Source organism: Lathamus discolor, chromosome 10 (assembly GCF_037157495.1).
Source record: "Lathamus discolor isolate bLatDis1 chromosome 10, bLatDis1.hap1, whole genome shotgun sequence".
Taxonomy (NCBI): Eukaryota; Metazoa; Chordata; class Aves; order Psittaciformes; family Psittacidae; genus Lathamus; species Lathamus discolor.
Window position 1 is genome coordinate 20755002 of NC_088893.1, and position 23746 is coordinate 20778747.

The window sequence follows — 23746 nt, forward strand, 5'->3', positions numbered from 1 at the left end:
CCCTTAGGGCTGTTGTGCATCCGGATTTCCAATCCACACCACGTTCTTGGTCACCAGGTGCGTTCATGAACAACAATGTTTTATTTCCTGGTTAGTTTTCCATGAGCCAAAGCAAAACAGGAACTGCTGAAGCACCGAGCACCTCCTCCAGATCCAGCACACCCAAGAAATGAGCTTGAAGAAAAAAATCTGGGAGAATAAAGCATAAAACAACCCCAAGCCTGAAGAGCTGGTCCCGCCTCCACCAGCTCCAGGAAAGGGGAATGCAGACAGTGCTGGAGCAGCTCAGGAGCATGGAAGCTCAGGAGTACATCGATCATTGTTTTAGGAGGTTTTCTCACTGCCGAATAGTTGCTGCAGCTCATTTGTGCAGCTCTGTGTTTTAAGTGCAATAACAGCTCTGACTTCACGTTTTTCAGGGGGTTTGCCTTAAGTCTCAGTATCTCCGCCACTTAAAAAGTCACACTTCAAAATACCCATCGTCAGCATCAGAACCCAAACCTGTGCAGGTCAAGCAATGGGGACATACCCGTGCGAGCCCATGGCTTTGTACCTGCTCCAAAGGGGATGTTGTGGAGGGATCAGAGAGCTCACTGGCACGCACAGCTCCGTGCAGTGGTGGGGCTGGTGAGGACTGCCCGTGTGATAAAAGCGGAGGAAAGGCCCCGTTATACCAAAGTCCCAACCGAAACAAGCCCTGAAGGCAGCAGGGATCAGCAGGCGGTGCTCATCTTGAGACCCTGCGGAGCAGAGCAGGGAATTCTGTTGTCTTCTTTCGGCACTGAGCCCAGGAATCGTTATCAGAAATGTTACAGCCGTGTCACTACAGTGAGAAAACAGAAACGACTATTTTCATATGTATATGCTTAGGAACAGTAGGATATATAATCATCTCTTATTTGGTGATGGGTAGGAGGAATCAATAATACATATATTTAGTTGCTGGTTCAGAGACACTTGTACAAACTCTGTGATGCTTAATATTTTTTCCATGATGTGAAGTTCATTTTTTAACGAGGCTTTTTCAATTTCACGCGCTCCTGGGGAGGAGAGAGAAGTCGACGAACAAAGGATTCCATTTGTTTTGTATTAATCTTCAAGATATTTATTTTGTATTTCTGCACCTGAAAAACAACCGGTTAAAACCATTTTAAGCTTTCGGACATTTCTTGCTGTCAGTTTTGAGCAGCACTGCTCAGAGCTGGAGCCTGTAGATGGAGCGAAGGGATCACAGCCCCTCCTGCAGCGGCAGCGCAGACACTCAGGATGGAGGGGGGAGAATGGGGGACCCGGCCCTGGCATTGCTCCTGCTACAGCCTCCCACCCCCTGGAAGCTCCAAGTTACCATTAAAACCTTTTGCATGAAAAACCAGGCTCGTTTTGTCTCACTTTCCTGTTCTGGGTGGCTCCTTCACCTTCAAACAGCGAGGAAGAGGAGGGTTACCTGGGGCTGGGACAAGGGCTCTGCTCCCGATTGCTATTTCTGACACACCAAACCCCTCATGAACACAGACACACACAAGAACTGGCACTGGGCTCATGCCGAGGGCTGTTCTTCCAGTTTGGAAGGGATTCACTCAGAGTACACAGAAGCAAACCTTTAGCAAAGGAACAATCCCTGCTGCCATGGGGAAGGGATGGGACCAGCGCTCCGCTGCAGCCCACTCCCCACAGCTCTGCTCTCCCCATGGCTGTTCTGAGAAGGCCCCATGAGCTGCCCACAAGCCCCCCTGAACGAGGCAGAGGCCACCTCTGCCATTCCTCCTGCCCACTGGTACCCAGCAGCCTGAGAGACCCATCAGGGCTCGGGCTGGCAGAGGTTTTCCCCCAGCCACCCCAGCAGTGCTCAGCCTCGATCCTTCCTCTGCTGACCCCAGCACCCAGGGACCTCCCATGACCACTGAATCACCTTTTTTCTCTTGATGAGCAAACCTGTGTCGAGAATCCAGTATTTGCTTAGTGGGACTGGAGAGAAGCAGCAGGAAAGGGAAGCTCCGGTTCCACAGACAAAACCTGCCTTCTCAAAGGGATAGCAAAGGGAAGACAGGGAAGGGCACACTCCACAGCTCTGGGTACGGCAGTCTTGGGCTCTGGCACATTCCTTCCTCCCACACCACCACGTATTATTAGAGGAAGCTGAACTGTTGAGCCATATGGAGCACTGAGAGCCATGAAGCTGCTGAAGAGCAATGGTACAGAACAAAGGATGCTGTTTGGCACCAGGCACCTTCCTGACTCTGCAGACACAAGCCCTGGAGCTGGGTGTGATGATTCATAATCCAAAAAAAGGGGAAAGCAGCCTGTGACAGTCCCGAGATTACCAAACCCATCACAATGCAAGATCTGACAAGAACACTTCACCTTTCTACTTAAGATAGATTCACATACAGTTTTATGAAAGAATAAGAAAGGAAGTCAATCTGTAACAGCGTGTGCTACAGGCTCTCCTGTTTTAAGAGCTGGGAAGCACAGAAGCTTTCCTATTTAACTCTTCTTAAGAGTTCTTCAGCATCAAATTACTTCTGAACTGCTGGTCTGTGTCAAAGTGCGCTGATGCTGTTCAGTCACCTGGGTCATTGCAAAGTAAAATAAACATGGGTGCAAGCAATTTGTTCCCTTCTATTACATGAGATTTACAACCAGCTTTTCTACCCAGGTCTTTGCCTATTTGAAGGGAGAGGAATTCCGAGTGTGGTACTCTAGTTTGTCCCTGAAACCGCCAGCCACAGCTGAAAAGGAAGACTGGCCACATTAACATTGAGGATAACTGCTCCTTTCAAGAAAAGCCAAAGGGCCAGAGGAAAAGTTTTATTTTATCCATGTTTAAAAGAGACCGGGTGAGCCTGCATGCAAAGGGAGGCTTTGTTTTCTACAGAACAAATTCCCATCTCTGCTCATTACAGACGCTCAGAGTCACCCCAGGACATGCCAGTTCAGTGGACAAGGTAAACGATGGTGTCCCCAATGTCCTTCATGAGGCCATTCTCGGAGAGGCGAACACGGTGCTCGCCCAGGTCGATGTGGAAGATTGCCTGCTCCAGAATAGGCGTTTTCTCCGCTTCCTCCTTGCCAAGGACTGGAACGCGCCGGGGGCCAAGCACAGGATCATCAAACCTCATCAGCTTCACTTTAGAGAGATCTGCAGTGAAGAGAGAGGCTGGTTAGGCTCCAGGATCTGCACACAGGCTGCAGTGTCAACTGAACTGATCAAAGCAATACCCAGTGCTTCTACATCTGCTCCAAGGAAATACACTCTCCTGGGAATAACATTCATGCTTAGATTTACACCCACTACAAAGATGCCACTCAGTGGTTACACTGCATGTTACCAGCAGAAACAGGGATAAACCACACAGAAATATCAGCTCCCAATACCACACTCTAAGCACTAGATTTGCTTTATCTGCTACTTGGACAGCCATGAGTAACTGAGCAATTACGGTATCATTTTCTGAGCAATGGATTTCAGAGACCAGGAGAAAGAGGCAGGTAAGTGTTAAGTACAATTCCCTATTCACACACGAACTAAGCAGACCTAGAATAAAGCTCAGAAAGGCTGTGATCTTGCAGCCAAGCCAAGTACAACCTTCTGCCCTGGTCACCAACAGAACAGTGACACCTTCTGGAAAAGACGGAGTGAGAAAGTCACTGCTTAACCTCACCTGTTTTCCAGCATCTCAAAGCGGGTACCACACCACCAGTAGATAGACATACATACACACACACACACACACACCCCCCTGTGTGCACTCCTCTGTGTGCACCGTCACCGGTAGGTAGCTGTCTTTGTTCTACAGACAAACATTAATATAAACACAAGCTTTTTACCGATTCAGAAAGAAAAGATTGCTCTCCTGTCACTAGATCTTGGATGAGGTCCAGTTCTCCTTTTATACCCTTCTCAGTGCTTCAGATGTATCTGATTCTTAAGCCATAGAGCTGTGCTAGCACCTTACCTTTGATCCCTCTGTCCATCTTCATCAGGCGCCTGATCACTGTCTCCCTGTTGTCCCCTTGCCTGATTTCAATTTTTGTAGAGAAGTGGCCGTTTGACGGCTGAGGGTTCACCAGGAACACAGACACACTGGGCTGTAAGGAAGTTAATACAAACATTAAAGGAGATCTGTGCATGTGATCCAAGCCTCAAAGGAAACCAAAACCAAACCAACCAAACATCTGCTGTCAGCAAGCATTCTGGGTGGAAAAACTTCGTGTAGAAGCACACTTGCCAGTGGCATAATGTGAGCACTGCCCCAACTCTTTAAAACACACAGAGTAAGCACAAGTCTTGAGGACATATTTAGGGAATGCCACTGTTGTGAGGGTCACTGATCTTACATACAACTTGCCTAGGATCCACAGCAGAGCTATAGGAATCCTTTTGAAAGGTTTTATGCAACTGAAGGGAATCTCTTAGTGACTTATAAATGGATAAACCTAAGAGTCTTCAGATCAGATAACTAAGTGGTGCTGACTGGAAGAACCTCAGTCTAAGGTACAGTCACAGACATTTAGGCCTCTATACAGAGGAAGGAAAAAAAACCAAAATACAATTGCTTCAGGAAATGTTTCTTGTTTTGAAGGGGTGCTGGGTGAAAGGCAAAATGAATCCAGTGTCCATGCCTGATCCAAGTTTTTACATGGCATGTTTGCTTTTGTCTGGCTTTTCTTTAATGAAGTTCTCAGGCTTCCAATATGTGAATTTCTGATCTTACCTCAGTTCTGAATATGGAAAATGGTTTTCCAGGACAGCAATCTTCTTTTATTTTATCTTCTGCTTCAGAAGCGAACTTCACTTCGATGTGATCAAGCTGTGAAAAAATAAAAAAAAAAAAAAAAAAGGGAGAAAAGGGAATAAACAGTTTAATCCAGTTGGAGGGAAGAGGAGATACCAGACCTATTTAGTTGATAATAAAAACCACTGCTTGAGCAGTACACACCCAGAATTTAATGGAACCAGGCTTAGAGCCTTAGGAAACGCTGGTCCTCCACCTATGCCAGTAAAACCCAAGTAATAAATATGCCAGGTATGTACTAACCTCCAGGGAATTTGTCAGATAGACAATATTCTCCATGAGCACTGCACGCTCATCGAACTCCAGCTCCAGATCAAGAACGCGGGAGCCGTTCTTCTCCAGGTTTTCCTGTCAGAGGGGAAAAAAGGGAAAAAAAAAAAATCAAAGGATTAAAACTCTAAATGCTGCAGTAAAATGATGCTTCAAAACGGCAAACTATCTCCATTAGTCATGAACAGAATGGGACTTTAACCACGAGAGCTCTCTGCTGGCACAACATGCTAACGTAGGAGCAATAATTTTCTTGTAACAGGGCTTCTTCTATAGCGAGTTAGTGACACTGATGGGAGGAGTAAGAGCAATTAGAACACATCTTTAATATAGAATTGAAAAGGTGTTTGACATTCAGTTACTTATGATCCCTACTTAATGTGCAGATTGAGAATTCACAAAGTAAGTCAGCATTTCAGTGGTATTTCACAGCAGGAAATGCAGTCTTATGACCTAGTTTGAAATAAAGGCCAAGCTTACAACAACTGGACATGTTCACAGCAGTCGTAAAACAAGTTCTCTGCAGGGAAATAACAACTACTTTATATGTTAAAAGTAACTTAATTAGTTGAGAAAGCCAACAGCAACACTCACAAGAGACAAAGTATTAAAGGCAATAAAAAACCACGTGATTTTTTTTTAACACTAAAACAGGACTTCCTCTTTGGAATTCAATCTGCCCCTTTCTTGCTTTTACATGCTGAGCCAGCTGTCTCCTTTGAAGCTCTGCTTTGTCAGACTCAGCATGGCTGTGGTTTCCTGGTTTCCTTGTCAGTTTAATGTGAAGGATTCCCTGCATTCACACTGAATTGCTCCCCTTTGTAAATTACAAAGTTTCTCATCCATTTAAGCCCTCCTTTGACAAATAGGAAGCACAAGAAGTAATGTTCCTTGTGCACTGGAATTGCTGAATAATTGGTTTTCAGAGAAAAAACACACTGATGTAGGGAGTCTGAGCTCAGATGTTTCTATGTCTTTATGTGAAATTGCTCCCTGCTCTTCAGAAGTGAGAGGATCGATGCTGGGGTAGGGCTCAGTATGCCAGCCCATTCCCAGCTGCATCAGGATCACTGACTTCTGCCAGAATAAGGACATCAAGCCCAGGACATTTCAGACCTAATACACTTGTAGGACTCAGAGTTTCTCTGACCTCTTCCAGCTGCACCAGCTGATCTAATACATCACTACATCTCTTTACACACTTCTACAAGAAGCTTTGTAGCTGTTTTGTGCTCTCTGTTCCTCTGAAGGCTTCTGAGCTACCACGAGAAGGAATCATTAGAATAACCCTAGAGACAGGGTAAAAGAGCACCTCCATTTATAAAATATAAGACCAACAGAACACATTATTACAGGAATTTTAAAAATTATGCTAAAACTTTAGGTAAAGAAGTATTTCACACTCATTAGGATTTTTCCTGTTACCAATCCCTCTCAATTTCTCCAGACCACAAGAAGTCTAAAAGATTTTAAATCCTATTCTGGCCATCCCCCTCACCCTTTTTTTTTTTTTTTAATGTTTTTGCTTATTCTTTGCATGGTAATCAAATAATACACAAAATTCATAATCCCACTCACGGCTCAGAACAGACCCTTTTATCCTCCCTTAAGCGTGGTGCAATCACTTATCTCTAACCTTCTCCATAGCTTTCAAGTGTTAAGCATTTTTATGTCCCCAGAGCAACATCTTATTCTCATTTCAGCATAAAAACTCAGAGTGAAATCTGATGCATTTCAAACACAGAGGAATTCACATGTATTTGAAGCACAGATTATAACCTGCAAAATACAGAAACTACTGAGCCCGAGGCAGACCATTCATTCACCTGGGCTGATTCATGTAGAGACATTTTTACTGTATCTTTCTTCCAGAGATGTCAAAGCAGTTTATAAACAAACCATGAAGATACCAAACAAGCAAGGGGAGGAAAGCGACTGAAGTCAAATGTTAGTAGGAGATCCAGGAATGAAATAAAAGAAACAACAATACCCACGCACCGAGTTACAGATTATCATTGCCTCTGTCCAACAGGTTTCCTTCACAAAAGATTTTTCCATACAAGAACTGTCCCTCTGGCACTTACCTTAATCATGGCAACAAAAGGCATAACCTTCTTCATGTACTTCTTCAGCTCTGGCAAGGTGCTCAACTCGCTGGCAATTACTTTATTATCTGGCAGTTGACCTCCACTGACCTGAACATCAATTAACACCCATTATAAAGGATAGGTAACAAATTACAGCTTAGAAACTTTCTACAGATAGAGAAAAAAAGCCCCCAGAGCCGCAGGTAAGCAGCCCAAAGAAACATGGAAGGACGATGACCTGGTAGTGCTTGTGCAGAACTGACAAGGTGGTGTGCTGCCAGGGCGGGTAGTTCTTGGCCACGTATATGGTGCAGTGAGAAGGCTTCTGGGAAGGTTCTTTAGCATTTTTCTAAGGAAACAAGCAAAAAAATTAGGAAGGACTCTTGAAGCAATACAGAATTATCAAGCAGCACACTTAAAAAGATGACCTAATACACTTCACCTTTCCTTTCACAGGTGCCATGTAGTTCTTGAGGCGAAGTCGCAGGTCATGAGCTGCTTCCATCAGGTACTGGGATGACCGAATCAACACCTCATCAACAGGACCTGCTGTTGGCCACAAGGCTCTCATGATGGAATCAGGCTTTGAAGAAAGAGAGAAGTAACATGCACGGAGATGAAAACATGTTAGTATCTGGTGGGGTTTTAACCCATTATAGCTTGGCTGGAAACAGTTTAGACAGTTGGAACCTCAGTGAACACCCACCTGTAATCAGGCTGTAAAGGAGTAAGTGTGCAGCCAGCAAACATTTATTTGCAAGAATGTTAAGGACTATACATACAATTATACCTGCCATACACCTACATAACATCACCTACAAGAATAAGGCAGTAAAGAATCCCCAAAGTTTCATGTTTAAGTGTAGGAATATTACATTATCTGGGTTAATTTTAGATCACCTGTTTGCAAGTAGTAAACCAAAGTGACTTGTATTACAGTTGCATATGTCATCCCAGTAACAGGCTAACCCCATATCTTCACTGTCCTATGGACAATGAGCTATTATGGCTCTTTATGTCCTAAGACACATTTCTTCTATTTGCATGCAAAAGATGTCCATAAGCCTGATAGGAGCCTCACTAAAAATCAGGAAAAGCTGAGACCTGAATCAAGTGACAAAACCCAAACATCAGTGAGTACCTTTCCCAGCAGCGACCAGATGTGCTCACACAAGTGGGGACAAATAGGAGCCAACAGCAGCGTCTGAACCTCAATAAACTGAAACACCAACTCTCTGTGCATCCCTTCAATCGCCAGCTCACGGTATTTATCTTTTGCTGCCTGAAACACAGCCAATGCAACCAGCATTAGCACACGCCACCTGCCATGGAGAAACATCGAGAAAAAAAAACAACACAACTCCTTGCTCTACTATGCCTTTTGAATGCAAACAGCTTAGAACTGAATCATGGATTATTATAAGAACTGCATTTTCCTGAAGCACCTGAGTGAGAATCTATCAGGCACTGGATTTCTGCTGCAATATGGTACTTAAAGTGTTCATTGGCATAGACATAAGACACAAAAATATCCACAACTGTGTATCAGGTACTGTCATCCAAATAGCTTGCATAGAGATACTAATAAGTATTACGAAAAAGACAATGAATATGATCTATCATTATACATATAATTCAACCTACTTAATCATATTCAAGGGTATCATAAAGGAGCCACATAAAGGAGTCTCCGTAACTCATTAAGAGCAGTGCGTGGTTCAGCAGACACTCTGGAGACATGGCTTATGGAGTATAACAAAAAGCACTCTGCTTCCAAACAACTTTGTTGATGCATTATCTGGATTTCTCATGAAGAGTTCCTTATTAAAAAGGAGCTAAAGAAAGGAAACACTCTGTTTAATAGTGTCTTTGTTTTAAGCAGCTTTTTGCTCATATTCATTAATCAGGGCTATTTGCAGATACACAGTTGTCTACCCCTGGTCCTTGGTAAAATGACACAAGCAGACCTTTATAATTTCAGATTTATTCAAGTACTCTTGTTTCTTGGCACAATTCTGATTCCAATTCAGCTGTCTAATTAAGGATCAGAGACATCAGGATCAAAAGAAATCCACGAAGTAACAAATACCAAGTGTTAGCTTCTTACACCTAACAAGAGACCTCCTACCTGGAATTCAAAGAAGCCAGTTTTCAGAGCTTCCTTAAACATCATCTTCTCATAATTTTGGTCTGTCTTCATTATGCCAGCATTCATTTCACTAGGGAGGGAAGGAAAGTGAGAACACCAACTTTACAGAGTCTACCCCATGTAATGGCAGACTGTGGAAAACACCACTATCATCCGTGCAGGGCAATCCCACACCCTATTCTGTGAGGTGTTTTTTTCTATGTAACTCATTAATTTGTAGAATACAGATGCACAGTGCACAAAAAACAAAGGAGCAAATGTATTATTATTAGCTTTTGTACAGTACCTGGCAAAGACTCTGTCATTGAAGGTATTGGCAGGACCACTTCTCAGGCTGTCTCTGTTTGCAATCATCTCCTTTACCCACTCCACCCATGTGTAGAGACGAAGAATACCAGCATCTGCCATGGCTTCCACAAAGTTGGCATCTTCAACAGTGTCACCAGCATCAGCCAAGGCTAAACGCATGCCTGAAAGAAATGGCATCAGCTAACGTGGCCAGCTTGCAATTAGCTGGTAGCTACAGATGCAGGAGGGACTCAAAATTAATTCCAGCTGCCTTTTCATTATAAGTTAATAAAATGCAGAGTGCATTTTCAATCTGCCTGGCCAGCTAGAGAGAGCTGTCTGAAAGGATGGACTTCACCCAGTAGAGGTACACTGCCCTCCTGAGGGAGGAAACCAGACACACACCAAGGACCAGGAGCCTAGTACAATCACTGTCCAAAAACCAAGAGTGTGCAGGAAGGAACATGGAACATGGACACTCATGTAGACACTCCCTGTGCACCATCAGTATCTGTATGTGTTTTGATCTCTTAGGTGAAAGTGGAAGCATGAAGCAGGCAACTTTTAAGGGGTCTCAACATCAGGAGCAGCTCTTGGCTGAACAGGCTGTGTGCCTGAATAGAGGAGTTCAGCTTGTCAAAAATCCCAGTAGAGTTCAGCTTGTCAAAAAGCACAGGTGGTAAGCAGTGGATTTATTGCAATTCAATCCTCCAATAAACTCACTGCTCCTCTGAGAGCAGAACACTCATTTTAGTCATTTTGGCATAACTGAAAACCAGATGCAGGTCAGAACACACTTACCATCTGCAGAAAACTTGTCAATAGCTTGAGTTAGGGTAAGAAAGTTGCCTGTGGATTTAGACATCTGCAAGAAACAAAAGAGTCTGTTTGCTCACACATCCATTTTTGTTGTTGGATAAGGAAAACAGACACAACAGGGGCTTGGGCAAACCCCCGAGAAGGTGTTTGCTCATGAACCCCAGCAAAAGCAATTGGGTAAATCTGAACACAGAAAAGGAGACTGAACTTAGCCCATCTACCTCCTGAACCTTGAATAGATCCACACACACCACAGCTACAGGGTAAGAGGTGGCATCATTTGGGTTCCAGCCCAGCCTTTGTCAGGTTCTGAGGCAGGACAACCAGTATTAAAAGTTCATTCCAGAAACTACCTAAATTAAACTTAAATACTACTTCAAATTTGGTATTTCCAGTTCATCCTGCATTGGTTTTCCCAAGGACTCTGGTGGGATTTTTTGCTTCATGTTAGACAGTCTCCAAGGCCTAATTCCTAGGTTCAGGTACTTTAAATTAATTCAGTTTCAGAACTTTCACACATTAGCAAGTTACCAGCACAAATGTTTTCCTCTCACTGCATCTACTCCAGTGCTTAATGCTGCTAAAATTTATAGTCAAGAAACCCCAAAACCAAAACATTCTACAGTTTGTATTACCCTAAAACTCAACAGAAATGCACTGAATTCTTTACTAAACTGGTGAAGCTATACAAGAGCTAACTTAAGAAAAGCATCCCACAGAACTGGAAGAAAGGGAGGTCTTTACCTCTGATGAATGCAAAACTGGAGGGCACCAATGAGGTAACTGGAATTTTCACTATTTCCTCCTCTTAAAGAGCAAGAAGCATTTTTCCAGCCTGGCTAAGAGCCTATTTGACAGCCACAAAAACCACCTCTCACATGAAAACCCCACTCTACCTTTTCAGAATTGAGCAGGAGATGTCCATTTGCTCTCACAGCTACTGGCCATTTTTCTCTGTTCAAAGGGAAGATAGAAAGTATTTGGTGAAGTAAATATATAGCAAAGCTGCAATACGAAAACACACATTTTCAACCTAATTCTGAATGCTGCATGGTCCAAAGAAGCCATTAGCAGATGTACCAGAACTCCAAACTCTCCAGCTTTCTCTCCTGCACGCCTGGTTCACATTATCTCCAAACTCACCTTTGATCTGACCACATGGCCACGTGATTATAGAGGAAGTAAGAGAGATGATTTGGAACAAGATCTTTGCCAGAAACTCTGAGATCCACAGGATACCAAAATTCAAACTCCTCCTTTAGCTTGTCCAACTTCTCTTTAGGAATCTCTGTTTTAGGAAACGGAGCTGCCTTGAAGAAGATGTAATCCCAGACTTCTTTGCTCATTTGATGTGCCCTGCACAGAATTAGTCCCATATTGAGGTATCAGTAGAAGTCCCCCTTCCGCCCCACAGCAGTTTCTGTAAGACAGCTTAAAACTGTGATCAGTTCTCACAACACCTTCCATTTGATGAGCAGAGCAAACACAAAGAATGTGCAGGCGCTTTGGCTTGTACTATGCAAACAGGAAAAGCATTCTGGATCCAGAGCACCTCCAGTACACATTAAACAATCAGCTGAATTGATACCACCAGTCTAGAACAACATCTTACATGTACCTCTTTAGTGACCTAGTTCTGGCAATTACTTTTCTGTACTTTCTATTCCTGTGGTGTGCAATCCCTTTCTACTGTCCCCCACAGAGGAAGTCTTGGTAAAAAGCATTTGCTTACACCACAAGGAAGATGTTATCTATTTGTGTTCGAGTACACTCTAATTTTATATACTTAATTCCAACAGATCTGCAATTCTGTGCTCAGGATGCTCACTTCAAAGTTCATTTCCAGACATGACTAGGATGTAGGGAGCTTCTCTGTAATTAGAGAGGTTTGAGCCAAAATGAAAGCTTTGCCGAGCCTTTCAGGGCTATTTCTGTCTGTAAGAATCTTTATTTGAGAAATGTTTTTCAGATTCATTATAGCATTGAATGAGGTAAGTTCCAGTTCCAGCATGTTCAGTGCTCCAGAAAACACACAGAACTAGAGCACAAGATTCAAAGCAAGACTGGAAGTTGTTTATTTCCATTCCAGATGAGTTGTACTACCTCATCTCTCTGATCTCTACCACTGAAAGTTCACAACCACTCCAACCAAGAGGTCACAGAGCAGTCTTAGGAAGTAAATGGTACAAATACCCTCCCTTCTTACTTTGAAGGCTTCCACATATGAGCTGTGGATTAAAGATGGTTCCAAGCTAAGAGAGTTATCAACTTCTGATACAGTGACAAAAAGGAAGTGATAAAGTCTTGCTCACTTTGTGAGCATACAATTTTCTATAGTTGCAAAGCAGCCTCAGTGAGCGGAGACGCTACGGCAGCCACTGAGACCAATCACTCAAAAAATCCTGGCAAGGACCACTTCAAGGTAAGTCAAACAAGTCTTAAAATGGCAATTTACCCTGCGCACAGTTCTGCTTTCAGGGACATTCCTCCTCTCTCCTTTCTCTTCCCCTATTTCCCTTTCCACAGGTTTGTGGTAAGCTCACTAACAGCACATTAAGTTTGAAAATGATGCTTTTTAAACACCAAAACAAAGCATCAGCCTCCTTGGCGAGTCTTTGTGGAGAAGAATTCAGGAGACAAACACATCCACTTAAACAAGAACACTTCAGGATTTACTCTCCTTACCTGATGCCTAGAGGAGATTCTTCCTGGCCCCTCAGGTTACCTCCTTGTAACAGATGAGCCACTGTGTAATAGGCCATGTAGATAGTTGAGTCAGAGAGAGACTCTATCAGCCACTGCTCATCCCAAGGTAGCCGGGTACCTAGAGACACAGAAACCAGTATCAGGTACAGCCAGTACCAGCCCTGCTGACAAGCACACAAAAGCAGTTCATGACTTTCAGTGGAACACATATACACACACAGAGAGATGCAAGTGCTCATGCTTATAATTTTTTTAAAAAGAATTTTTGAAAGCAAACTTCAGCATTTGAAAATTTGACTTAAGAGAAAATACAACCTTCAAACAGATTTCAGCTCCTGATCATTTGCTATGTGTTATGATGCAGTTAGAACAGCTTCCTCATGTCATAGGCTACATAAGGGGAAGGCTAGTCAGAATTGAAGGAGAATACTCAAGAAATAGAATTAGTTCCTTCTTCGAGGTCCCTTCCAAATCAATGGCCCAGGCAAAAAGCTACAAAGATGCTGCACAGAATCCCTGTAATAATGCAAAAATTAAACAACCCCCAGCCACATGGATTTTCAGGAAAGTTTCTTCTCTGGGATGCTGGGTCAGGATACAAGTTGGATATAGCTACTCTACACCCACCCACGCCATGTTGGATTCTAGATAGCACTTAAGCCTTCCAAATGAACCAATGAATACCATCCTCATGAGGAGAACTCTCACGAGGACATTGTCATGAAGTGAGGAAAGAAGCAGTTTGCCTACCTAAGCCATATGTCCTAGAGCATGCATGCTCTTGTAGCCAGCCTAAAGTAGCTTCAAAGTTTCTCCTTGTCTCTTCACAAAACCTGTCAGAAATAAGCCATTACTGCTCCCAGCCCTCTTAGACCACCACCAGCCACAGCCAACAGGCACTCCCCTTTCCATCTGCTTTTGTAACTTACGTCTCCAGATGTTTCAAGCACTCTGATGTCTGTTTCTTCCAGTTCACTTCACCATAATCTAAATACCTATAGTCAAGAAAAGTTTGTTGTGACAAAGCAATCCACAGCTACAATATAATTTGGCACTAACTTTGTAACTACTTCACTTACCACTGATCACAAAGGGCCACAACACATTCATCAGCAGACCTTGACATAACTTGTTTCTCAGGTTCCATATAAATCATGGCTTCATCCTAAGAGTTGAAAAGGCAGTAAAAGCTAAGAGTGAAGTGCTTGGCAAAGTCTTGAAAGTGTTCACATCGTACCAAAAAGCATCTTCCCCATTCTAATCTGCTTTGCAGCATTTATTGCATGGCTTTTGCCACTGCACGGGCGCTCTGCCTCAGGATTCTCTTCAGTAAAACAACAGCAACACTAACGATGTGCTCCTCTGAGGTATCAATTCATACCATTTTGTACATGTCTACATGCATAACCAAAAGGAGGATAGCAGCACAAAAAACACTGTCTTTGGTAAAATGATCCTACACTTTCAGTGTCTTAACAACTATAACAAAAACTAAATCAGACTACCAAAATACCTCCTAGACAAGGTGATGGGATGAAGCAGGGAGTAAGAGGTCTCTAACCTATTCATCCCACTTAGTGGAAGAACACAAGCTCCTTCTTTTAGCAGTATTTCCTAACTCTGCAGTGATCCAAAGCACCAGTAATGACAGCAGAACCAGAGCAGAGGTTTCTTTAGTGACTCAGCTACGGTGAAAAGGACAAAACGGGTAATTTAGAAGTAGCTGCGTGCACTCTATCACATACATTATCCACCATCGTCTTCTGAATAAGCTTCTTGACATCTTGAACTTTCTGTCCTTTGAATCCATCCACCAACATTACCTGTAAAAGATGGGTCATAGGAGCTGATGTTTTTAAAAATGAACAGGAAATAGGTGCAATAGCTCTTTCGATCAGCATTAAGAAGTAGCAGCTACTGCAATCTTTGACATGCAAAAAATAGAAATAAAGTTGTTTGGGGTTTTTTTTCATTAAATACAGTCATCTACCCAAAATGGGTCTGTCTCCATGTCAGCATGCACACAGGCAATCACACACAGATTGTCAGAAATAAAGCTGTTCCCAGCTTACAATAAAACAGCTGAGGAACAAATACATCACAGTGAGCCAGCACACAAGGGAAGGCAGGAGGGGAGGAAACAACCAAACAAATCACCTCCACATACTGCCCTTTCCACCAGTTTCCCAAACAATACTTGTAGCAAGATTGACCAACTCCCCAGAAGACGGGCACTTGCAAGGAAATCAGATCACAGACCTCAGTCTGCAGTCATAGATTTCTCCATCCCCCCTCCAGTTCTACAAAACTCAAACTGTAGTACATGGCTGAAGACTCTGAATGAAAAGTGGACTGGGGAAAACTGAAAACATCTCCCTCTTTCTTGCAGTCTTTTTTTAAGTACTATCATCTTTACCCACTTTGTTTCACCCCAATCAAGCTCAGCAAGAAAATACTCAAAATCTTTTATTACTTACTCCCTCATAAAATCCTTTCAGGTACACTCTCTCCTTGGCCTCAGCAAGCTTTTCTCTGTCATTCTGGCTCTGGATTTTGAGCTCATCACAGACTAACGGAGCACAAAGGTTGCCATAGCCCGGGATCTCAATGATGGGCACCTGAGAATTAACACACCAGTATCACATATTCAGGTCAGGCTATCTCAATGCCATAAAATCTACACCAATTCAGCACGACCCTGCTGTAACAGTAAGGGACTTTAGCTCTTTGTACAGAACAGATACTGTAACAATCTGGCCATTACGGCTGTAAGTTTTAATCACGCAACAGGTTGTCAGTATAATGATGCAAACCAATCTCCAAAATAGTAATTCCTACAAAAATTAACACTTCTCTTTATGTCTGAAGGATAGCAATGGACAACAAATCTTGGCTGCAGGCCCCAGTGAACCAAACATTACAACAACAGCAAAACATGAGGACTTTAAACTCTTTAATTGTTTCAGCTGAGGAGGCCTTTAAGCAGAAATTCTGGAAAAGACAGGCACAGCTCCTGGTCTGTTTCTCACCAGTGAGTGCCCAGACACATGCACTGCAGCTGGACACACTGGGTGGACTCACCGGTTCAAATGGCAGTACCATTTCATCTCTGATGTTGTACTTCACCCTCAGAGCCTTTGGAAGGTAAAAGAAAATTAAAAACATAAATAAGTTTTAAAAAATTAACCAATATGGATTGAAGAAATATGTTCAAGATTTAAAGGCTTTTATCCATTCATAAGGTCTTTTCATAATATTTTATACAAATCAGACAAAACTCATCTCTGAAAGTCATTTCCACAACAGGCATTTGTTTTTATTTCTCTGATACTCTTCTCTACCTTAACATGCAGAAGTTACTTGATTCTCATTCAAAACTCTATTTGAAGTCTGAGCAAACACCTGTCCCAGATCTGCTTGTTTTAACTTCATCTATTTTTAACTACTTTGATTTCAAGTTAGATAGCAAAACTCCAACTAAAGGGAGTTCTGTTTTACCCAATGGATATTTAACCTTGACCCTCCACACTATGGCAAGGAAACAAGCAACCCAGTTAACAGACTGACCTGCTTCTTTTTCAAATCTCTCAGGGCTGCAAAGTCATCCGGAGAATCAGAGGGAACACTTGTGACCACTCCAGTGCCTTAACAAAGAAACAGATACCACAGATAAAAACATTAATCAGCACGTATTGAATGCATAGAGTACAGGCAGGCTTTGGCACGATGCTGCTGTGCAGTTACCTTTATCTTCCTTGATTGTGAGCATGGGCAGAGCATATATGACTTTGTAGGTGGTGAGAGGGGCCGAAAGTGCAGCTCCAAGTATCTCCTGTGCAGGACAAAGGAACATCATTACAATAAATAATTCAGCCTGAGAAAGCTCTTCTGGCTGGTGTCTTCAAATCTGCTAGCATTCCTTACATATTACAAACAAATAAATATGTATATATTTAGTTAGACAAGGAGGCAGATTACTGAGAGACTGCCAAGGCAACAGTAACGCATTATTCCACAGGGAAGTGCATAGGTTAATCTCCCAGCAGCTGAGCATAGCTGCCAGGGAAGCTGTCTGCTGCTCGCTTTTTTAGCCACTAAACACCCCAAAAGTTTTGTAATGGATCCAGTATTTTCTTTGTAAGTAGGATTCTACCATGACCTTTGCAGGCATAAGCTTCACAAGAACAGATAAGCCCGCGCAGCAAGCTGCAAGATGCTTACTTCTCCCATCAGCTCCTTGACCACAGGTACGACTCCGTTATCCTTTGTGAAGCCCTGGTAGGACATGTTCCTGGCAGCTCTTTGGGTACAGATAAAAATATCCCCAGTCACAGTTTCAAAGCCGATGTACTTCATATCTGGGCGAACCCAGCAGTTGGTCTGTCCGAACATGGTCTCTGGTCTGAGCGTAGCAGCCACCAAAAAGATATTTTTCCCTCTTAGGCCACTGGGGAGGGAAAAAGCATTTTATAAGTCACCAAAACAAACCCATTCACGGTAATACACAACACGCTTTTAAGCTAATATGAACTTTTAGTAACATTTACTAAGGGATGAAAGTGGGTCACAGTATGTTCTTTGTGGGTTTTTCATTTTCTTTGAGTTCCACACAGACTAATGAATAAAGAGCTCAAAACCGCTTCATTCACCAGGTTTTTAAAGTGACACAAACAGGGTGAAACTGAAGTTTCCATTAGGCAAACAGACCGTCCAATGGAACGGTCACTTCTGGCCATACGATAGTACTATTTGCCATTACAAATTCCAGACCTACCTTAGTTTTGTGGGATAAGGATCTAATACCTTCATTTTTATTAGTGTGTATTCTTGAGGCCCGACACCCTACAGTTCACATAAACAATGCAGCAATCAATATATGACATTGACTCAAGCAGTAAAGAAAATAAACTGTATTCTGCAGTAACTGAATCCAACTGCTGTTTAAGGTACCGACGTTCTCATCACAGTAAATGATATTTCCATCGATACAAATGGCTGTTTCAAAAGTGCATACTGGAGACAGAGGTGGTACTTTATTCCAAAGTCAAAAAATTTACTCGCCAGAGCCACTATCTCAGCAACACAAGTTAATAACAGCCAGTTTGTTTTGTTTCAACAGACAATGATGCGATGTAGGGATGTTTCTGGCACCAACTGTCAAATAATCACAGAAAATGGCTTCAATGAAAAACACCATCCACAGGTCAAGACAAATGTCCTCGACAGAGGAGTTGACTCCATTTTCACATGTACTGACAATCAATAACTCTGTATGTACAAAATACAGTTTGCTCCAAGATACAATTAATTTTTGCACTCTGTATTTAAGATCATAAGCAATGCATAAGAATATCAATTAAAAACCTTACCTCTCCTGTTTGCCTGTCATGATCCATGCAAGGCTGTCCATCTTTTGGAGAATAAATTGTGTATCTGGAAAAAGGGATATTTTCATTTAGTAGCAAATACAATAATGTGTAGGCCAAGGGGGGGGAACCCAAATCTTTAAGAAAAAGATAACACTTAATGGTATTTTTACACTTACACAGATCTGCACCAATGCAAACATTCAGTTTTGACAAGAGCTTTTGGTATTGGCCCTATTTTGCCTTGAGGTGGTACCACGGGAAAACTACACCAGGAACCCAATCTCACACATTTCACCAGCACAATAAAGACATTCCACTCTGTCCAGGAAAGCATTTGAAATGAAAGAATTCTGGTTTAATGAGAACTGGGAGCACACTCCAGAGACGTGTTGTGGGGTTCTGCCTTTGGAGAAGCTGAGCTATTCCACATTCACAACAAGCTTCCAGCCGAGTGGTAGTTTCCATGCTTACCGTTTCCCAAACTTAATCTTATTTCTTTCCTTCAGTGTAAGAAACTGCCATCGTACAAAGGCATCATAATACGGGTTAACATCTGTGGTGATGAAAGAACGCCTCCAATCCACCTGAAATGTGCAAGAGGCCCCATAAGTAAATACAATACAGAACTTCAAGGAACCTCACAATAGCAAAACTGTCATTTTAAGACTAAAAGAAGTTTCTCTCCAAAAAAAAGATAATACAAGTACATATCACACAAGGCGTGTGCTTAAAACCCTGGCCCCGCAGTCGGTGTGCGCATGGTCGCTCACAGCCCATTTGCTGCCCATGAACTTGAGAGATTTTATGGTAGTTTTAACCAACCACTCAAGCTAAATCCCAGCACTACCCTGGTTTGTAATTTCTGCCTGTCTTTAATTTAAAAATCTGACATCAGTAGGATAAGTATCTTTATTTCGTATCACATCCTTACTCTTCCTAAACTACTGTCAATAATGACTACAGAGCAGTTTTTAATATGAAAACAAGAAGGGAAAGTCACAATTCCTTTATTCAATTCTTCCTTCCAGTTGCAATCACTGCACAGAGTACAAGCGCTGTATGAGAAAGCACTTGTCTCCAAAGACTACTAAAAGTTTAAATGAATAATTCCACAAACTGCAGAAACACTTCCAGAACCATGCTGGTATCACACTGCAAACCTCCCCAAAGCAAAAGCCACACATCCATAAACGTAACACCACCACAAGCATGGCTGCTCCCATAACTGAGTTTTAGATTCCATAGTTACCTTCAATCCCATGCTTTTCAGGTCCTGGACAGCAAGGGGAGGGAAATAATCCAGCCAATGCTCAGCTTCAGAAAAACTGACTACTTCTTCATCAGAAAGCCCCAAAGACTTCATGATTCCCCACTGGTACTTGGAAGAGCCAGCCTTGGCAGCAGCCTTACTCTGAAATAAGAACTGTGATGAGGGAAAGAGGCCCATTCTGTACTCACATTAGCTTTACATGCTCAGAGCATTCTTCTCTCTCTTACTGTTAGGGTTTCTATGCCTAGATATACACATTAATACAAACATTTGAGCATCCTTTTCTAGAAGTTAAGACTGATGATTAGAGTTTCTAAGCTACACTTTTTCCCAGCTTGTATCAACTGTACGTCCATTAACCCCTTATGCTCTTTTCAGCTGTTACATGCTCAGGTCAATCTGCAGACAGGCTGCAGCACAACGAACTTGCAGGAAATGACCAGTTCACTGAGGTCGTGGACAACCAGGTGATGATTGTGGGTACAAACCCCCAAAGTACCACAGGGCTCTCCAAGTGTGAAGTGAACCCCTGGATGCGTACCTGGTGTCCACCAACTCAGGAAGCTTTTGCTTAAAGTTTACCTTTTTGCCTTTTGCTTTGTCTTTGATGACAACTTCTTCTTTTTTAGCAGAATTTTCTTCCTCTTCCTCCTCCTCATCAGGAAATTCAGGTGGGCAGCCATATAATTCCATTTCTCTCTTTAGCTTATCTGCACAGGCCTAAGCAGAGATATTGGCAAGCAGCACTTTCTTGGGACAACTGCTTCAATCACAGCTAGGGAGTGCTTTTATTGATAACATTTTGCATTTCACTACAACACTTCAAATTTTTTCAGGACATTGCATTAGCTTCTAGGGGATTCTGCAACTTCAAGGCTGCTGCCATGGCATGAAGGGCTTTACAGGGAGCATTTTCTTCCAAAGGAAAAAAAAGTACAATAGGTAACTTAGTTTGAAAGCATTTTACTTTCTAGAAAGCGGTAAGAGTTCTAGCACAACACATCATACTACAAATTCAGGTTCAAAATCTCACTGTCTTACTGAATTTCTGAATAAATTAAGCATGATTTTCAGATCAGACAGTATGCAATGCTCTAAGTAGTCTTCACTGTGAGAAAGTATTAGAAAAATCCCTCTGACTCCAAGCATCTTACCTTTATAGGCATCCCAGTGCAGTGCAGGCCAAATGGAAACAGACAGCTCTTTCCCTTTAGCCTCTGGTACCCAACTGCAAACTATTTAAAATGGAAAAATGAAATAGGTTACACAGGAACAGCACAAGGCTTCATTAGCACCCTGCTCAAGTAGTAAGTGCAACTCTCGCTTTAACATGAAACTACTGAGAGACAGGTGAATGACATCAACAGCATCTAGGAAGCTATTCAATGGAAAAGAAGGTGCAACCCAGTTTTGCACCAGCTCTGCCACTGCCTGGCTGTGCAAGTCCAAGCCTTCCTTATGTGCAAGGGGCTGGTTTTGACAGAGAAAGAATGGGTGCAAAGAAGAGATGATTTTGTGGAACCCTATCCAGAGGGCCTAAAACCTGTTCACACACAGGTAACAGCACAGTGTTCACAAACAGAAGAGACAAGGAGACTTCTTGTAAAGTTTCCGCTCATCTGAGAGAATGAGAAGAGGAAACACCTGGGTCTGGTCTCCCAGAATGAAAGAAGTGATGAGTGGCATTTCTCTTCAAGCATTTTCACTGAAAATACGAGCAAAAATGAAAGTCTGAATCAGCCATTACTGACCCTATAAAGTCATTCACAAGGCTTCTGACAGCTCAAAGCTTAACTACAAAAATCATCATTTGTTCTAGAGTAGCACTCAAAGGGATTAGCAAAGGAAAAATCTTTACCTCACATTTAGATAAAGAAAAGGTGTGTCCCAGGTGAAGGCGGCCATTCATGTAGGGATAAGGAAAGGTAACAAAGTACTTCCCTTTGCTGAGAAGAAATCCAGAGCATTAAAATGTAATTAGCTTTCAAAATGACCGTCAGATGATGCGTGGGTCAAACAGTTAACTGCTATGTTCTGCTACTGTCAGCCCGCACTACATTAAAATAATGTCCCTGCCAGCAACACGAGTCTTTGATTTTACAGAACCGATATCGCAACAGGCTTTGTCATCTTACAGAAAATCAACACGCACAAGAAAAACCCGCACAGGACTGACATCACAAAGAAACTGCAACAGACACAGCATCTTCCCAAAGGAAACCAATTCTAATGCTGCTTCTATAAATTAATAACTGCAAAGACTTAATGTCATTTATTTAACCTCCTACAACCCCAGCTCAGATTGTTTAGTGGCACACTGCAAGTACTTACTCATTTCACAACACTTCACATTAATTAGAACTAGCAAATGCAAAAAAGGAATGGAAAAACCCAGCCAACCCTCAGCACAGACCAAGGGTCCACTTTTTCTCTGATGGATTTTGAAAGAAATAAGTTCCCCTGAAGAGACATTTCATGCAGCTAAAGATAAAACCCTGCGAAATCAGAATTAACGATACCACTTCTGGTTCTGCCTGTCCGAGGCATTAATCTCAAAGACTCGCTCTTCATCCCACTTCTGCTGGATCTCTTTTTCAATTTTCTTCAGGAAATCAACTTTCGCCGTCCCTTTACGTTCCTGTGAAACACAGAGGAGAAGCCCAGCTGAATGGTTAACACACACAGACTTGCAATGTCTTACAGACCCCTCCTGAACCCCTTTCGCTGCAGGCAAGCCTTCCTCTGGGCTCCCTAAAGTGCAACACAAGCTCACAGCAGCGCATCACTAGTGAGAGTCAGCCTTCTGAAACAGGATCCAAGATCTGTAAGCAAAGAGTTAACAACCTTTCTCCCAGGCAGAGCCCCACAGTAGCCAACATAAGGAACACTCTGACAAACTGGTCCCATTGCCCATAATTAACAAACCTAATTATTGCCGTTTGAGGAGACAGGAGTTGATAGAATTGCACAGCAAAAAAGAAACCCAACAAAACCCACAGAGCTCTGGTTTTGGTCCAGACTCTTCACAGCTCCCACCAGCTGTACCTTGAGTGGGAATGGTACTTTCTTTGCCAGGAAAAGAGTCTGGCGCACAAGTCCACTCTAACTGTAGTTCAGGGCTCTTCAGGTGAAGTATTTCAAATTACGCTGTGTTTAAACCCCACCAGTAAGTGCTAAATACTCCTTCTCCTCACTCATTTATCACCCAACGCACCGCAGGTACCACTCACAAACCTGGAAGCACAGAGTGAGAGTTTGGGTTTTCTGCCCCATGACTGAGACAGCTGGGGCAGCGGCTGTGCCCCCCTCGGTCGTGTCAGCAAACACAGACGTGGTTAACAACAAAAGCACTACAGCAAACCCCAAACGCCTTCACAAGCAAAGCTGCCACGATAGCTTAATGAGAGGCTCTACCCCGTGCCAAGGGACTTAATCATCAGAAGCCGGTTCCTACAGCACTGAGTCACACACCGCAGCGTGACCCCACCGCCACAGTAACTACCGTGTCTCGCAGAGCCCCAGCACCGCGCTGTGGGCGGCCGCAAACCCCCAACACCGCCTCACACCGGCGGCGGCGAGGGGCTGCTGGGCTGCCACCCCCCCGGGCCGCTCCGCGCACCGCACACGGCGTGTGACAAGGAGCGGCTGCACGGGCAGGAGCGCAGGGAGACCGGCCCCCGGAACCGGACACCCCGGCCGAGCCCCGCCACCCCGGAACCGGACCCGCACTCACGGCCATGCTGCCGGGCGCTGCGCCTGACGGGACACGGGGCGGGCCGGGCCGTACCAAGGCGGCGGGGCGGAGGCCGGGCCGTACCAAGGCAGCCGGGAGGGGGGGTGTCGTTGCGAGCACGAGTGCTTTCTGCCCGCCCGCTGGGCGGAGCCCCCCGCCCGCAGCTGGGCGGTCGGTCCGCCCGGCGGCCGCGTGGACCCGGCCCTGCGGGACCCCCGGGTCCGGGACAAACACGGCGGCCCCAGCCCTGCGCCGCAGA

The 23746-nt window shown here is 43.5% G+C and overlaps 1 protein-coding gene across 3 annotated transcripts; it reads right to left on the minus strand.

Moving 5' to 3' along the window:
- Nucleotides 1–2774: 2774 nt before the first annotated feature.
- On the minus strand, nt 2775–23592 carry LARS1 (leucyl-tRNA synthetase 1). Of its 3 annotated transcripts, none has more exons than XM_065690955.1 (32): nt 23488–23592; nt 22274–22392; nt 21613–21700; nt 20909–20989; nt 20337–20474; nt 19734–19895; nt 18956–19068; nt 18485–18548; nt 17890–17957; nt 17337–17562; nt 16860–16947; nt 16683–16759; nt 16197–16250; nt 15593–15733; nt 14861–14938; nt 14195–14280; nt 14045–14110; nt 13866–13948; nt 13095–13233; nt 11553–11765; nt 11306–11363; nt 10392–10455; nt 9589–9772; nt 9282–9372; nt 8295–8435; nt 7596–7736; nt 7392–7502; nt 7151–7261; nt 5040–5144; nt 4716–4811; nt 3957–4089; nt 2775–3139 (listed from the first exon to the last, which is right to left on the minus strand). In XM_065690955.1, exons 1-32 carry the CDS (start codon nt 23491–23493, stop codon nt 2934–2936), a joined length of 3531 nt encoding a protein of 1176 aa, XP_065547027.1. In that variant the 5' UTR covers nt 23494–23592; the 3' UTR covers nt 2775–2933. The 3 variants fall into 3 exon arrangements, with proteins under 3 accessions (XP_065547027.1, XP_065547028.1, XP_065547026.1); XM_065690956.1 differs by lacking the exon at nt 23488–23592 and adding an exon at nt 23169–23453; XM_065690954.1 differs by lacking the exon at nt 23488–23592 and adding an exon at nt 22989–23007.
- Nucleotides 23593–23746: the final 154 nt, after the last annotated feature.

Excerpts from the sequence above, each read along its gene's own strand:
- LARS1 (XM_065690955.1), bottom strand. Across the intron at positions 19,069-19,733 it reads TGAAAAGCATGGGATTGAAG|GTGGATTGGAGGCGTTCTTT; the intron begins GTAACTATGGAA and ends TGCACATTTCAG. Across the intron at positions 14,281-14,860 it reads AGAAGACGATGGTGGATAAT|GATGAAGCCATGATTTATAT; the intron begins GTATGTGATAGA and ends TTCAACTCTTAG.